General features: G+C 29.0%; 2 protein-coding genes across 2 annotated transcripts; one reads left to right on the plus strand and one right to left on the minus strand.

The window, feature by feature from the left end:
• Nucleotides 1-3994: 3994 nt before the first annotated feature.
• LOC119673536 lies at nt 3995-9182 on the minus strand. Its single transcript, XM_038084833.1, has 7 exons — nt 9066-9182; nt 7727-8049; nt 7166-7667; nt 6486-6563; nt 5305-5409; nt 5047-5243; nt 3995-4030 (listed from the first exon to the last, which is right to left on the minus strand). The coding sequence occupies exons 1-7, from the start codon at nt 9127-9129 to the stop codon at nt 3995-3997; spliced, it is 1305 nt and encodes a 434-aa protein (XP_037940761.1). The 5' UTR covers nt 9130-9182.
• A 6009-nt stretch (nt 9183-15191) lies between these two features.
• On the plus strand, nt 15192-16160 carry LOC119661796 (putative nuclease HARBI1). The gene has a single exon (XM_038076914.1). The coding sequence runs from the start codon at nt 15192-15194 to the stop codon at nt 16158-16160; it is 969 nt and encodes a 322-aa protein (XP_037932842.1).
• Nucleotides 16161-19155: the final 2995 nt, after the last annotated feature.

Here is a 19155-nt window from a genome sequence, read left to right on the forward strand (position 1 = left end):
AATGAAAAACATAATTGAGTTATTAACAAACATGCATGACAAAAATAACTCTCAACTTAGTTGTGTGGACTGCGTAACATACTTCAAATTATGTCATTCCGTTACTATTTATTGACAGAATATAATGAAATGGCGCACTGTTGCGCACAATTAATTTCACATGTATAAGGGTTTTAAAAAGTTCCGGTATAAAACATTAAGAATCGAATAATACATAATTGAGTTATTAACAAACATGCATGACAAAAATAATTCCCAACTTAGTTGTGTGGACTGCGTAACACATTTCAAAATATGTCATTCCGTCACTATTTATTAACAGAATATAATGAAATGGCGCACTGTTGCGCACACTAATTTTTTATGTATAAGGGTTTTAAAAAGTTCCGGTATAAAACATTAAAAAACGAATAATACATAATTTCGTTAATAACAAACATGCATGACAAAAATAATTCTGAATTTAGTTGTGTAGACTGCGTAACACAATTCAAAATATGTCATTCCGTCACTATTTATTGACAGAATATAATGAAATGGCGCACTGTTGCGCACAATTAATTTCACATGTATAAGGGTTTTAAAAAATTCCGGGTATAAAACAATTAAAAATGATAATACATAATGAGTTATTAACCAAAGATGCATGACAACAATAATTCTCAATTTAGTTGTGTTGGATGCGCAACATACTTCAAAAGATGTCATTCCGTCACTATTATTGACAGAATATAATGAAATGGCGCACGTTTCGCACAATAAAATTTCACATGTTAAGGGTTTTAAAAGTTTAGGTATAAACATTTAAAAATGAAAATACTAATTGAGTTTATAGTGGACCTACCTCACTTAATTCTTAGCCACTTAACATTACTCATAAATAATAATAGTAAGCAGATTTATGAATTGGTTGCACTTCATGCATACCGTACAAGAAGCATAAGCAAAGCGTCATAAACAAAAGAGTTTCGTATTACCAACGAAAATATTGCCACACGCTGTTCCAATTGCTGAACACATGTTACAATATTTTCAATAGTAATATTTCCTATATTGCAAAAGACATGTGCAAGCAATATTGTCAATGCACTCTAATAATAACTTTGACGTTTGACCTAAATGAGCAAACAGTGTCGTCGCTATGCAATGCATTCTGCAAGGTCAGCAATCACTTTGATTGGCTGCGGTTATACTTTTCCAGGTTTTGTCTGGAATAAAGAGGCGGAGTCTTGAGATCGCTAGAATCTAGAAAAATGTATAAATACCCAAACTATTGTTAAATAAAATCAGAATATATACTTATGACTGCAGATATACATGCGTTGTTGAATTTTATTCTCACTCCTTCTGGCCAAGTAACACTGGCCTAGGTACCAGCGGTAACAAGCCGCTTGATAACTTGTTCTTGATTGCATCAGTAGGTTTTTTGATGCATGCTCGTATCAGGCAGGGATAATTACACGCACTTACAGGACATGTATTACGTCTCATTTTATCTAACGATCCAGTCTACATCTGAACGGACTAACAAATTACACTAGTTCAATTGATAAAGAAGTTCCATTAATGGCGATCCTGCCATTACATTGATTGAATATTGTCCATTCTTCCATTCTTCCATTACATGGCGATCCTGCAGGCTTCAATGCCAAGCGGACCAATAATAAATTACATCAATTAAAATTATAATTATCAATTATATATTACATCAATTATAATTATCGATCATAAATCACATCAATTAAATTGATTGAAGTCAACACAATCCTAGACGATATGATAGATGAAGCGACCTTCCACGCAATTTTCCATAAGTACGAGCTAATACTGCAAGCAACAAAGGCAACTCCAGAAGAATACGTACCAGAACAAGTAGCGCAACGCGAAGAAGTACATCCAACATATGTACCTACACCACGATCGGCTGGCCCAAAACCAATAACTATAGAGGAATACAAAAGGCGGCAAGAGGCAAGGAGACAACCTACCACACCTGACACTCCACCACCACAAAAGAAACCTAATAGACGAAGAGGGAAAGCATTTCGCCAACGAAAGCAAATTGCCCAACTGTACGAGAGGTACAACCTGGCGACAACTATTGCAGAAAAGAAGGAGATCAAGCTGAAAATAAAGAACCTGCGGAGAAATAAGCAGAAATAACATATTACATTTCTATTATATTTTGTATTTTTTTTATGTATGTATTTTGTATGTTTAGAATAAAAAAAAAAAATAATAATAAATTTTCTTTTATAAATATGAATAATTTCAATTGTTTTGTCTGTGGTAAAAGTCACCAAACAAGTAACAAATTAAATATACATATAAATAAGAAACATTTTAAATTGATTAATTATGTAAATAAATTATTTAAAAATTGAATATAACAAAAAAAAAAAAAATAAAAAATTTTTTACTAGAACCAATATTATTAAAATGGGATTTTGGAATAAAATTTTTAGTTCAATTCCACTCATATTCACAGGATATGAAATAGGCAAAACAATTGAAAATAAAAACAATAATATTGTAAACAATAATATGACAAATATAAGTTATTTAGAAATGATATTATCAGCAACTGTAATAATAATAATAATCTCATTTATCGTTAAGCAACTTCATAAAAAATTAAAACGTAACCTTGTTAGACAACAGGTACAAATATGAATAAGAAAATATAATGGCCACATAGCAAAAAATTTACCAAAATATATTAGTCGAAAAAGAAAATTTTAATAAAGCATATAAATGCTTAAATAAAACTATAAAAATCAAGAAAGATACTGTAAACAAGCATTTACAAACACTTTTCTCCACACTTGAATCAATACGAAGTATACTAAACGTATACAACGTTAAGTTTTCAAAAGAACATAAAGAAACTGGTTTAGAAATTTTCTGGCATTTAAGAGACAAATTGATAAAAATATTATCACAATACAATACTGATATGTCAATACCACACTCTATATCAACACCAATACCAACACCAATCACCTACATTCCTGAAAATTCAAACACTGAATCTGATAACACAAGAAGAACCATGTCTGATTTCAATTTAGAAGTAGCTACAAAGGCTATTCCCAGCTTCTCAGGAAATCACAGAGATCTAGAACCCTTCTTAAAAATAATTGAAATTATTTATAATGGTCTCACGCCTATAGGCAAAAGTTCACTTATTGATTTTATACTTTACGTAAAATTATCGCAAATAGTACGAACAAACATAACTGCGATTCAACAGCCCACAACACTAGAAGAATTAAAAAACCTGTTATCAAGTAAATATAAAACAACAACCACTATACCGAAACTACAAAACCAACTAGCCAACTTAACGCAGAGAAATCTGAACATTTCTAACTACAAAAATAAAATTCTCTATTTAATATCCGAGCTAAATAAACTTCAAATAGCACAAATTGGCCCTAATGCCACACTTGAACAAAAAACACTTATCACTCAGCTAAATGAACAATATAGCTTAACCGTATTTAAAAATAGTTTAAACGACCAATTTAAACAAACTATTTTTTCCGCACTCCCAAAATCTTTTGACACAGCCGTAGACCTAGCCCTAGAACTTGAACAAATTAATGATAATAACAACGCAAGGGTTATGTTTATCTCTAATAATAAACGATATAATAATCACAATAACTACAACACTAATGACCATAGAAAGTACCCCAACAATAACACTTTCAGAAATAACAACAATTCAGGAAACATTACCAATTTCAGCAGGACAAATAATAATAATTTTAGAAACAACAACAGTAATAACAACTTTTACAATAATAGTACTATACAAAGACCAAACAACTACAACAACCGAAACAATTTTAGACCAATCAACAATAATAACTACAGGCCCAATAATAACAGACAAGGACAAGAATCAGAGTAGATTTATCTGATTATGATTTTGAAATTATTTACAAACAAGGCAAAATAAATACAAACGCAGATGCACTGTCACGCATCAAAATAGATAGCGATACACTGAGAGCAATGATACCTACTACAGAAAATGACGTAGGAAATATAAAAATTAACATATTAACAAGGAGCAAGGCCGCAAAATTAAATAAGAATGAAGAAATTAAGCATGCATGTAAAAATAATGAAAATAAAGAAGCGCAAATATATAAGAAAAATGAATACAATCAGGCCTATTCTGAATACTCCCAGCGAAAAAACTCCCTATTCGCACGCTGTTCCCGAACACACAGCTCCCTTATTCTGAATCGCTAGGGAGACAGCAGTTTCGTGAACAACAACAATTTCAAATTTGTTTTGTTAAATTTTGGCAACCATGCCACTTTTTAATGACGAAAAGTGAGAAAATGAGCAAAACAAAGAAAAGAATTGCGTATCATATGTTGATTTAAATGTAAAAATCGCATTATTTGTTTGCTGCACAAATTATCGGAAATAAATATAAGTTATTTTATGAGTAAATAATAAACAATTAGAAACTTTTATTTTAATGAGTAAAATAAATATATAAAAAGAATTATGCATGAGCAAAATAAACCAAATGCTAAATTCTAAATTTTTAACTCTTTTTTAAACTAATTAAAAAACAACCTTAAAAAACAAATAAATTAAATTTATTAAAATATATTCGGAAAACTAATCAAAAAATAAAACTTTGAAAATATTAAATTTATTGTAATAATTTTATTATAATAATAATTTTATTAAAATATATTCAAAAATCTGATCATTTTCAGTTACTTTTATATTAAATTAAACTATTTTAACTTGTCTCCCCAACAATTTGGTAGCGAGAGAATTTGTGCAAAATTAGGAAAAAACTCACATTCGCATGCGATTCAGAATAGGCCTGATTAAAATATTAAAGCGAAAAATGTGTGCCAAATACAATGTATAATGTCTCAACATAGCAAAATAACATATCTTCGAACGTAACGATTAATTAAACTCGGATTGTCGAATCATCGAATTAAAAGTAGAAATAACGAAATTATATAAATATTTAAAGTAGTATAAATTGTAAAAGTAAAATGCAATGAATAATTCTGGTCGGAAATATACTGAAATAATTGATATACATATAACAACAGCTGATTGAAATTTAATACCTGTGTTATTAGGATTTGATGTATTTGCTTTGTATGACATACAGACTGGGTCTTCCTGAGGTTGAGTCTGTGATGAAAGCAAAACATCAACACTACATGCTCCATCGTTATTGGTACTTTGAACTGCATTTAAAAATAATTTTATTATTAACAGAAAGAGAAAATAAAAAATTTTAAAACTAACAGATTGTAGATGCATTGTCCGTAATTTTCAAGGAACGATTTGTGATACTGGAAGACGTTTCAACCAGTTCTGTGTGATTATGATATTCCGAATTTTCATTTAGATCTATATACAATTTATAAATAATTTAATTTATTTATGTTGATTTATATTTGAACAATATGGAAATAAGCATGATAAAAAATATATATGAATACGTTGAATACTGGTACTTAAACTAAACTAGTAAAGATATTTACGCCGAACTATGTCACTTTGAAAATACTTATTCTGTCTTGATAAAATTATAGTTTTATGTTCAAATCAGTTATTTATCGCAGTAGTAATTTATGGTATATAAAATAAAAATAAATTGTTTCGTATGGTTAGCATAAATGTTTTGATTAAACTATGAATACAAGGATTGTGGCAAAGTTTTTGGATCAGAGTTTCTTAAATACCGGTTCGTGAAATATTGTATTTTGGTCTTATTTTTTGCGAATATATAAGTACTGAAGATTGCAAATTGGAATGAATATTTTACCGGCCGGTTTGAGTTGAAAAACATTGCTCTAGATTGCAGCATAAAGTTTAATCCAGGTATGTTGCTTTTTCTGCAATTACCGTCCTCATTCCAACTCATCTACGTGTGCTTTTAAGAGAGAATGACTTGTTAATGCACTAAATGTAATTATACTTTGTTAATCATTTTAAAGGAGAGTCTTAGTAAGTTTTCTGTTAGGAGAGCTCGAGTTGATTATCGTTAATGTACAGGTTGTAATAGTTTACCATCTGTCTTTTGTTTTAGTTGTGAAAGAATGTATAACACTGATTTATAAATATTTGATTGCCATGTTAATGTCAGTGTGATTGTTCAGTTGTAAGTTTGTGTTACCTTACCCAGTTATTCAGTTACTTTCTTATCTCCTGTTTAAAAAGTTAATGAATTGAATCGGTTTCTAAAAGAGGTACTGTGTGCATAACCTTTACTCTTTTGACAATACTGGTAAAGTGATAGTTTTACAAAAAACATATGAATAAAGAAAAAGTGAGTTCAATCTGAAAACCTTTAGTGTAAATATCTACTAAAAACTATATTGATTGCTTTTGTTTAAGCTTAAGTAACAAATATATTTAGACTTTGATTAAAACCAAAAAGAATGTTTTTATAAGAGATATTTATATACATATATCTTACTTACACTTTTCCAGTGATATATATGAGCCCTTTACATTTTTCTTCTCAACAGTCCACTGTTCTGCATCTTCATCAGATAATGCTAATGGTTTAAGTATACATATAATTGAAGTCTTGATTATGCATTGAAAACAATACTTGGAAAAATATACTAGGCTCGAAAAGTAATTTCGTTATATTTTTAAGGAGGATTTGAAATTTTTTTTTTTCGCATTTAATTTCACGCTTAAGCCGCATTGAAACTAAGACAACAGAAAGCTCTGCGGCATAAAATACCGATTCTTAATTCTTAACATCATCACAAGGTTAATTTACAATTGTGTTTTTAATTATATTTAATTTAATTCTCAAGAAAAAGGTTAAATTTTGAAGCTAATACTCATTGTGTATGAAAAAAAGGCTATATAGAATATCAAACGAACATTATAGGCTAACTATAATTAATTAAATTGGCAACTCACGAAAAGCATTTATAGGTAGAATTAAATGTATTAGAGCAAGAAAACATAGAAGTATTAAATTCTAAAATTATGCTACTGCTACAAACAGAGCAAAATGATATTGAACCAAAATAGAGAACATATTATTCAAATACTTATGCCATATTAAAAAGCTATAAAAATAAATAACGAAATTCTGAATAATCCCGCATTAGTAATAAATTTTTAACTTTTAATCACTTGCCTTTAGTAACATTAATTAACATCTCTTGGATCGAATTATTAGTTATTTTGGGTATTTTCCATATCCAATCGTCCTCATTCCAGCAACGAGTATAAAAACTTTCACAAGAAATTTGTAGCTGTTCATCACCATCAATGCGCTCTCCATTCATATTAAAATAATCTTGTACAATTTCATTAAAATCAGTATTCACTGCAAGATCACTCCAATGTAAAAACTTTGGTGATATATGTTGTAAATCACTTAAATCAAGCTTTACATCATTTAACAGTAAATAAAGGAAAATATCACTTATGCGCATATATAAATTAAACGGCCATATTTCTTTTTTAATCGTGGATTCATAAATTTTGAATAGTTTTAGTTTATCATTATAAATATTAGACAATTGATAAATATTTGTGAACTTGCAGAAATCTTCGAACAATATATGCATCAATGTGCGCAGAACAGATTGTTTTGGACCAAAAGAAACGCGAAGTACATAGGATAAAGTACATTTCTAAAAAAAGAATTAGTAAAATTATATAAATTTATTCATTATAAGTTCATTTCAATTACCAAAGGAATTGGATCGAACAACTTATTGAATATTTCCATGTTTTCTTCAGGTATGACTGGCGATTGTTCATCCAATGTTATTTCATTTTCAATATTTGGTGGCACAATCGTTTCTATTGATATTATTTCTATTCCCGACTGTCTTTTATGTGGTTGTTTATTTTCCTTTATACGTTTTAAAATTTCTGGATGCTTATTAACATCAGACACTTTTTTTGATATGTACATTAATAAAAATTCATCAGATAATGGCTTATAGCTATCGAAATAGGTGTAATTTGATTCTCTATCACTTTTTAAATGGTTTTTATCACATTTTTTTTCTAAAAACAAAACAGATTACAATCACCAACAATCATCATATGTTTTTATTGAGATTCGAACGAACGACCAAAAATTTAATCATGACTCTTAAAATCTTTTAGTTATGATATCATCACTCCTCTCTTATATAAGAGTTGGTTATTGGGAAACAATGATTATTCTGATGAATAGACTTAAAAGTTAAATAGAAATATTTCAAGTATTCGATGGCGTTAATATCAGTGATATAAATACGTTATATCACAACATAGTGAAAACCTTTGATGTAATTAGATTAAAAAGACGAATGGAACCAAATCTCGTCAACCACAACATTCCGCAAGAAGAAGTAGAGCCTATAGTAGAATGAAATACGAAGTCAAAAAAGAATAAGTGACGTGATAGTAGTAGAATTATAGTTGAAAAAGGAATCAGCGTATATCATTCAGGTGTATTTTAATTGTAACAATCGGAAACCGAAGATCTATGCAATGGTGTGTTTGAGATTGGTAATGAGAATATCATAATTACGGGAGATGCCATGTTAGAATAAGATAAGAACAGTGTCTTGAATTTAATCAACTGACAAAGTAGTAAATTGTCTATATATCCTAACGTCAAAAATTAGATTTTATATCAGAATGGGTGAAAACCACTTCGGTTTTGCAATATAGTTGACCTAAATGCATAGAATGGATATAGCATTGTTTATTTATTGTTGAGCAGAGAAGGCAGTCATATCTTTCCCAGAAGACTTAGTGAAGCTTCAATTTACCACACTTTGGTAGTAGAGAATATGGTATAAACTGTTCATTGGGCAGTGGTCACTTATTGGTGTACGTTGTGCAACTCTGCTAGAAAAAATGTTACGCAAACGTATATAATGTAAATTCAAACCTACAAATTAGTGGATAAATTATAAAGGCCTTAGTTCCCCCAAAAGATTGGAAATCCTAATGCAAAGAATTAACAACGCAGCTAAATCTTTACAACATAAAAATATAAAAAATTTGCTTTAGCTGAGTTTAATACTTACTTTCCTTCACTGTAGTTGATTTTGCAGGTATTTCTAAAAATTTTGCCTTCAAACTTTGCGGCATTTCTTTCAAACGCAAAGTGTATTTTTTACGTATCGATGCACAAATTATCGGAAATAAATATAAGTTATTTTATGAGTAAATAATAAACAATTAGAAACTTTTATTTTAATGAGTAAAATAAATATATAAAAAGAATTATGCATGAGCAAAATAAACCAAATGCTAAATTCTAAATTTTTAACTCTTTTTTAAACTAATTAAAAAACAACCTTAAAAAACAAATAAATTAAATTTATTAAAATATATTCGGAAAACTAATCAAAAAATAAAACTTTGAAAATATTAAATTTATTGTAATAATTTTATTATAATAATAATTTTATTAAAATATATTCAAAAATCTGATCATTTTCAGTTACTTTTATATTAAATTAAACTATTTTAACTTGTCTCCCCAACAATTTGGTAGCGAGAGAATTTGTGCAAAATTAGGAAAAAACTCACATTCGCATGCGATTCAGAATAGGGGAATTGGGAACAGGGAACATACCAAATTTATTCAGAATAGGGGAATTGGGAACAGCGAACAAACTCGCATTCCCTTGCGATTCAGAATAGGCCTGAATGAATTATCCGCGGAACGCATTAGAGATACATCTCCAAAGAAGTCTGATCAACTTCACATATGGAAATGCACATCCTTCAATGACGTTAAAAATTTAAAGAAATTAAAATTTAAAATTGATAAAGAAAGTAGTACTGCAATTGAAATAATTAATAATGAAGTGCAAGTTACATGTAGCGATGACCCTTTGAAACTAGATTCAATGTTGGAGAAACTACATAGTACTATGCACAATTCACATATAAAGGAGCTAGCCCTTTGTGAACAAGAATATATATTTAAAAATATTAAGATGAATGCATTCAAGAATAAATATAATGAGCTCAAAGAAAATGAAAGCGCGCCAATAAGAATTTTAATATATAAAGCTCCAAAAGAAATAAATAGTGCGATACTTAAATACAAATTAATAGATGAATTCCATACTTCCAACATATCAGGTCATTTAGGTGTTAGGAAAACCATTTTAAAATTAAAACAAAGATATATATGGAAAAATATGCGGCAAATGGTTAAAGAATTTATCAACAATTGCACAAAATACGCACAGAATAAAACAATAAAACATATTAAAGAACCGCTTGTAGTGACAGATACACCAACTTCAACATTCAGTACAGTCTCAATCGACACAGTAGGCCCACTTCGTATCTCGAACGGCTACAGATACATATTAACGATGCAATGCGATTTATCAAAATTCGTTATAGCACATCCAATCGAAACTAAAGATGCAAAAACCATTGCAACTACGCTAGTTGAACAACTCATTCTTAAATATGGTTTCATACAAACATTAAAATCTGACAGAGGGACAGAATTTATTAATGAACTGATGCACAATGTATGCACATTACTAAATACAAAGCAAATATTTTCAACTCCGTATCATCATCAAACAATTGGGTCACTAGAACGAAACCACAGAAAACTAAACGAATATTTACTTACTTTTGCTGACGATTACGAATGGCACAAATGGATACCATATTACACATTCGCATACAACACAACACCTCACATAGACACTGGTTATTCACCTTATGAGCTAGTATATGGTAAATTACCATCGCTACCAAGCGACAATATAAATAAAGTAAACAAATGCTATGACATTGAAAATTATGCAAACGAATTGCATATTCGGCTAAAAAATTCAATTTCAAAGGCCAGAAAATTAATAAATACAGTAAAAATAAAAAGAAAACAAGAATATGATAAATATATAAACAAATCTAATTTTGAAATTGGAGATATGGTGTATGTAAAAAATGAAAATAAACTAAAACACCAGAGTCCATATCACGGACCATACAAAATTATAAACACAAATGGAACAAATTCCATTATTAAGATAAGAAACAATTGTAAAGAATTTCATAATAACCAATTAAAAAAATACTTAGGAATATGTCTATAATGTAAACAAAAATGTATTTTAAATTAATCATATGTAAAAAATTATTATTTTAGATATTGTAGATATGCAATGCATTCTGCAAGGTCAGCAATCACTTTGATTGGCTGTGGTTATACTTTTCCAGGTTTTATCTGGAATAAAGAGGCGGAGTCTTAAGATCGCTAGAATCTAGAAAAATGTATAAATACCCAAACTATTGTTCAATAAAATCAGAATATATACTTATGACTGCAGATATACATGCGTTGTTGAATTTTATTCTCACTCCTTCTGGCCAAGTAACACTGGCCTAGGTACCAGCGGTAAAAAGCCGCTTGATAACTTGTTCTTGATTGCATCAGTAGGTTTTTTGATGAATGCTCGTATCAGGCAGGGATAATTACACGCACTTACAGGACATGTATTACGTCTCATTTTACCTGACGATCCAGTCTACATCTGAACGGACTAACAAATTACACTAGTTCCATTGATAAAGAAGTTCCATTACATGGTGATCCAGCCATTACATTGATTGAATATTGTCCATTCTTCCATTCTTCCATTACAAACCAATTAGAATCAAGAGAATATTGTTAGAATAAGATAAATATATCATTTAAAAATAAATAATGAAACTATTGTAAGATTTAGAATAAGTTTCAGAAGACAGTCTATTGTAGAACGTGATCTGACAAAGATCATGAATAAAAAAATAAATGATTAAATAAATAAAAATAAACTTTTCATATAATTAATGTGTTTTCATTAAATCTCAAATTAAATCCCATCACACTGTTAATAATTAATAATTTCAGGGATTCAGATGCTGAATCTGTTAAAATATCAAAATCATTGTTCCTGAACATAGATTTTTATATCTTAATTTTAATTTTTATATCTTTAAAATGCGCATTGAATTTTCCACATTAAATATATCTTAAAACGCCTATGTGCGTTAATTTATTTCATTACATTGTAATGACATCTGGCTATTGACACCAAAGCTAAAGACGCTTATGAGGCGGGGATAAGAACGCTTCTGGAAAATTCCTAAGAATTTTAGAAGCAATAATTTTATTGGTTAACCCAATCTGCAATGTTTCAAAAAAGTGATTCTAGTCATTTTCTATAAAGAATTTACAGCCAGTCTTCAGAATTTTATTGAAAAGATAAGTCGTGTCTTGAGGATTTAACGGAATCTTCTGGACTCAACGAAGTCCTGTGGACTTACCGGAGTCCTAGTTATAATTATAAAAAATATATATCTTTTAACTTAGTTAATATTTATATCTTGTAAGTTCATAAATATATATATCTTGTTACTTTATAAAAAAATATATATAATTAAATATTGTTAATATTTTGTTATAAATAAATAAAATGAAAAATCGTATTTTTTTAAAAAATACTAAAAATAAAATAATTTTAATTTGTATGCGAAGTTCAGTTGAACAAAGGCTAAAAATGACGCCTATAAATTAGAAGCCCAGCATTAATGTATCTATTAAATCCAATCTCTGTTAATATTCTATGTATAATTATATATTTTTTGTCATGGATGTCCTTAAATTTATAGTTTATTATTTTAAGTCTGTTATCGTTAAATTCTCAGAATTGTTAACGAAAAAAAAAAAAATAAACACGGGTATTAAAAAACTTAAAACTAAAATAGCAATATTCTACAAAAACACAATTTACAATATTTTATGGCACCGTATCGAATTACGATAATAAAAATATATTGTAAATAGAAAGAAAAATCCTAAGTGACGGGATCCTTTTTGACCACCCGGCGAGTTATGGGGGATGTCCTAAAAACCCGAAAAATATGAAATAGGTGGACTCTAATTTAGACCAGCATACCGAAAAGGAAAAAGGCAATATAACCTATGCCGAAATAACAGCAGGTCCTACCAATAACTTAAATAAAGATTCCTCAAACAAAAATATCAACAACATCGAACAACTTTGCATTAAGATGCAAGAGCAGTTTAGCACAATGATGTAAAATATGATGGAAACAATGTTAAAAGTAATGCTCACCAACCCAAATAATAACTATGGACAGATATAATTTATTTCTATACTGCAATAAGTAAACAAAGCTAGTAAACAACAGTTAACAACAAAAAACCTATCAACGAAACCAAACCTAGTGGTAATTTAATTCACCACAAAGAATACAGAGTCAAAGTACTTATTGATACTGACTCGCTAGCAGAAACAAACTATAACAAGGTGTCCTTATGTGTGGTGGTGTTGTAATTTATAGTGACAGTCAGACACTATATTAACTTGTGATATGTGTGATAAAAATTTAATGTATAAATTTGTATCGTCAGACCACACATCCGTTCCAGATAAGAAACTTGTTTTGAAAAAATGGTTTCGATAATTATATACTTGCTTTTAGAGATAAAATTAATGAAAGAAAGTATGAACTAACCACATACATTCAAGATAAGTGACATTCATACATACTTATCACGTTTTTTTCAAAGTATAAAAAGCGTAAGACTGCTCGAAACACTGATCAGTTACATTTTGTTCTTTCATAGAGTGTAATATAATAAAATAAAAAAAATATATATAATTAAATAATTATAATTATAATTAAATAATTATAATAAATCGACAAATTATTTAAATGCTATTGGTAATAAAATACCAGATTTCAAAAAACCAATAATATCTCTATCGAATTTTCCTGTTGACATGCTACTTAACATCATCAAAGCGGAGAGAAAATTCACAAAATTTGGAATGAAGATTTTACTGGAGTTGGATGAAAATGTCATATTTTTACCAACAAAATACAATGAAATAACGGATTCTGCTATTGAGGATTTAAACTCTGGAGGGTTCAGAATAAAAAAAAGTTATGATTAGTAGTAATAATTATAAATTTGTATTTGATAAATAAAAAAATTACAATATTGTATATTTAATTGTTTTTATGTATAAAAATTATAAGAGAAATAAAATAATAGATCATTAAAACGACATATAAAATTAAAATATCCTCAGTGTGATATATGTAAATCAAAATTTAATAACGTAAACGAGTTATTTATTATAATGTGTGTAAAGAAAATGTGTTAAAAACTCACTGGTCATATCATTTACCCACTAATAAACATAAACACAATTCTTCAAGTGAACAAATAGACAACGATGTAAAGTGTATTACCATCAGGTTTTAATGATCGCATTGAAACATAAAGAAGACGATTTAATTATTGAAAACTTTTTTAAAAATATTAAAAATGATATTTGTAATATATTGGGAAATGTATTAAAAAGACATATTAATACTAAATTTAATTTTGAACTATTTTGCAATTATATGCTAATTAAAGACAATGAAGTGGATTGTAAAATTGAATTAAAGTCACATCAGATAAAAATGATGATAATTGTTGCTCATTCTTCTAAAAATGATATAATTACACATTATGAAAATCAATATGCTATTATAGAGATACTGGATGGACACTAATAAAAATATCTTAACTTGAAGTTAAAGTTAATCAATATAAACCTGTAGCTGTCCATATTCTCGGTAATCGCAGTAAACTAGATTATAATTTAAAATATTGGGTCTTATGCATAAAAATGAGTTCTTGCTTGATCTCACATTTTCTGAGTATTTGCTCAAGGTGGCATGCATAAAAATTTTGTGCTTGTGCTCGCAAAAAAGAGCTTTAGCAAATTCTCAATTTTATTGATTGAACTTTTGTTGAAAAGCTCATTGTGAGTAAATGGTAGGTTTCGTATGCATAAAAATCAAGTTTCTTAATTTTATGTGAGCAATTGCTTCGAAAAAGTTAAGCTGCTTTTCTTGTGCTCACGTTTGTTGAGTTGTCACTTTAAAAATATTTTTCACAAGAAGTCGGTGGTAGTCGGTGTTTTTAAAGTTTTTGATCAAAGTTTAAAGTTTTAAATAAAATTATAAAATATATTAATTATAAAATAATTTAAATTAAAATACAAATTTCCAGTTAAAATACAAACAATTTTTAAAAAATAGAAATAATGGCAGAATTTTTAAATGTTCAAATTAAAAAAAAAATTTATAAGCAGCGTTTAACTGCAATGAATATAGGAAGTGATAAAACCTTGTATCGATTTTCAAAGGAAAACATTCAATGGTTAGTGGATTATTTTTTGCCTTCAACTAGTGAAACACGTGGTGGAGGCTTGGATGGATTCACAAAAATGTGTACATACCTTCGATTTTTGGCGGATCCAGGTTTTCAATGTGGAATTGGGGAAGATATCGGTATTCATCAGTCCACTGCATCACGCATAATTAAAGAAATGGCATTTATTATTTCGCAACGTGCAGCAGAATGGATCAAATTTCCGGAAACAACGACTGAATTCAAGGCAGAACAACCGTTATGGAGCACGAAATATAAAATGCCATTTGCAGTAGGAGCAATTGATTGCACTCATTTCAAAATAAAAAAACCTTTAAATAATTGTGATGAATACATTTGTAGAAAAGGGTTTTTTTCAATAAATGTGCAAGCAACATGCAATGCTAATGAATTGTTTACAAGTGTCGATGTTTCTTGGCCTGGTTCTGTGCATGATTCAAGAATTTTTAAAAATAGTTCGGTGCACAATGTGATTAAAAGCAATGATGTAGAAGCATATTTACTTGGCGATGAAGGATACGGTATTGCGCCATGGTTAATGACACCCTTTAAAAATCCATCAAATCCCATTGAAGCCTTATATAATTCCACAATAACAAAGGAAAGAATTATCATTGAACGTTGCTTTGGTCAATTAAAGCAGAGGTTTGCATTATTTCAATATAAAATTCGTGTTGATATAGAAATTGTACCACAAATAATTATAAGTGGTTTTGTTCTGCATAATATAGCAAAACATCTTAATGATACATACGAATATTCAACAGATTTAGAAAGTAACATCGAAAATGTAGTGTTTTCTTCAAATGAAATCAGCGGAGTTACTTGCAACCAGATTCGAGAAAACGGCAAACGAAAACGGTTAACAATTGCCAACATGTTATCAGATAACAGTAATTAGTTTGTAAATAAATAATTGTAAATAAATTTACAATTAGTTTGTAAATAAATAATTGTAAATAAATTTACAATTAGTTTGTAAATAAATAATTGTAAATAAATTTACAATTAGTTTGTAAATAAATAATTGTAAATAAATTTACAATTAGTTTGTAAATAAATAATTGTAAATAAATTTACAATTAGTTTGTAAATTTTAATTATTTGAAAATTTATTAGAATATGAATTTATGTAATAATTTTTTTTAATTTTGATATATTATAAATATAAAGATAAATAAAATTCATAAGTTTTCAAAATCAAATTATTTATTTCAATTATTAATTTTTTTTTTTAAAATTTTTAATTTTAAAGAATATATACAACGAAAAATAGAAATAAAGATATAAAGATATAAGATATAAATATATAAAGATATAAGATATAAAGATATAAAGATATAAGATATAAAGATATAAAGCTATAAAGATATAAGATATAAAGATAAAGATATAAATAAATAAAGATTCATAAGAATTTAAAATTAAATTATTCATTTGAATTTTTCATTTGTTGCGAAAGTACTATATTTTGCTTAAGCAAAATATATCTTTGCAACTGTGCTAAATTAAGATGCCTGGTCTCATCAGTCTCATATTTATCCAAAATATGTGCACTGGAGCAGGCTGCATGCGTCTGAAAGAATTTAACATTTTAAATAAAAAACACTAAAATTTAACTAATCGCTATACTTTTTTACGCTTTGCTATGCCGGTTTCCTCGTTTTTTTCTCCACTTTCTGCCTCATTTTCTTCCTCGTCTTCTTCCTCAATTTTTCTTTTAACTGTACATTTTGCGGTACTTGCTGATGCACCGTCTTTTGTGGTTCCAGCTGAAATTGCGCCTTTATAAAAAATAAGAATATTTGTAATTATTTGCTTATCATATTCACTATAAATAACTTACCTGAAATTTTGTTTACACTCGGGTTGTCCTTTTTACTTATAACATTTAAAAACTTCTCTTCCCACTCTTTCATTTGAATTTTTTTATTGCCAGTTCTGTTAATGTCCGCTTTGGCTTTTATTCTACTTTTTATATTTGCAATTTTTTTAAGCAGTTGTTTGCTTTCAATTTCAATACCACTCAGTTCTTTATATTGTTTTTTTAAATTATTAATAGCTTCTATTTTTTTAGCTTTAAATATTGGCAGTTGTGATTTTTCAAACAACACCGAATAATTATTTATTTTTTCTGCCAAGAAAATTGATAAAGAATCACTTTTCAGTTCACACATTTTTAATTCCTCTGTCACTTGAAAAAACACGAATTCAAATTCAAATTTTAACTGAAAATGAATAAAAGCACTTGCAATAACATAAATGAAACTTTTTACCACGAAATTACAATAACAAATGCATATGAAAGCTTTGAGCATTTGCTCGCATAGATTGAGTTGAGTTCAAGCTTCTTAATCTCATTTTTATGCATACCAAAATCAACTTGAGATTGAGGTTTTGGTGAAACTCTGAAAGTTGAGATCAAGCTCACTATGCTTTGCTCAGAGCAAGAACTCATTTTTATGCATAAGACCCATTGACAACACAAAAACTTGTAAAAATTTAGAAGGAAAAATTATATTCGAAGAAGAAGTTGAACACAATAAATAATTTGATAATTTAGATATAGCCTCTGTGTTTTCAATTACGTTCAAATACAGAAACCCGCGACGATGTCCATAGCGACGATAGGATCCTTCATAAGTTCAAGCGCAAACTCACTCCATGGAGCTATGAAGAATATATCGACAGTATGGACAGCTCCAGCAAACGAGGATTTTATAACAAAGTTCTCGGAGAAATACGCACCGGCAGAAGGATCTCGAGCGGAATCACTCCTTTTACAAAGCTCGAAAAAATGGGAACAAGCAAGTACAAAGCTCCTCGCCTTATCCAAGCAAGGCATCCAACGTTTAACTTGGCTTATGGCGTATACATCAAGCCACTCGAGCGAAACCTTAAGCTCGATGTCCACTTCGGTAAGGGAACTTACGATGAAATTGGCAGAAAAGTCGACATTCTATGCAGGAGATATAGATACTATACGGAAGGAGACCATAGTACCTTTGATGCACACGTCACTGTTGACATGCTCAGGTTATGCCACCGATTTTATGAACGCTGCTACCAGCAAAGCAGCGATTTACGGAAGCTGTGCAAAAAGACGATTAGAAACGTTGCTCGATCCCGCAATGGAGAAAGTTACAGCGTACGAGGAACCCGAATGTCAGGGGACGTTGATACCGGCCTTGGAAACAGCCTCATCAACTATTATATCCTCAGGCACTCGATACATAAGCTCGGTATACGAGGAAATGCCATCGTCAACGGAGACGATTTCATTCTTTTCACGGATGAGCCAGTACCTATCGAAGCCTATACGAGACTACTACGACAATATAATATGGACAGCTACAAACCTTTAAGTGGTTCGCGATATATACGTTTACCACAAACAATATTAAAAAATATTGTTTTAAATGGTCAATAATAGCTGTTTTATATCCATTCAATATTAAACATAAAGAAAGATGTGTGTCATATCATATTAATGATATCAGTTCAGATATCATAGAACTAGAATATAATATAATAATTAATTATAAAAATTTAAGATTTGCGTTAAGTGTGAATAATATAAAAAAACTTTGAAAGTAATAATCCTCAAATAAGCGTAAACGTATTTGGGTTAAATGATAATAATATAATAGACTCATATTATACTACAAAGGAAGAAAAATCATGTCATATTAATTCGCTGTTTAGACCAGCATACCGAAAAGGAAAAAGGCAATATAACCTATGCCGAAATAACAGCAGGCCCTACCAATAACTTAAATAAAGATTCCTCAAACAAAAATATCAACAACATCGAACAACTTTGCATTAAGATGCAAGAGCAGTTCAGCACAATGATGCAGAATATGATGGAAACAATGTTAAAAGTAATGCTCACC

Source organism: Teleopsis dalmanni, chromosome 1, assembly GCF_002237135.1.
Source record: "Teleopsis dalmanni isolate 2A chromosome 1, ASM223713v2, whole genome shotgun sequence".
In the NCBI taxonomy this organism is placed as follows: Eukaryota; Metazoa; Arthropoda; class Insecta; order Diptera; family Diopsidae; genus Teleopsis; species Teleopsis dalmanni.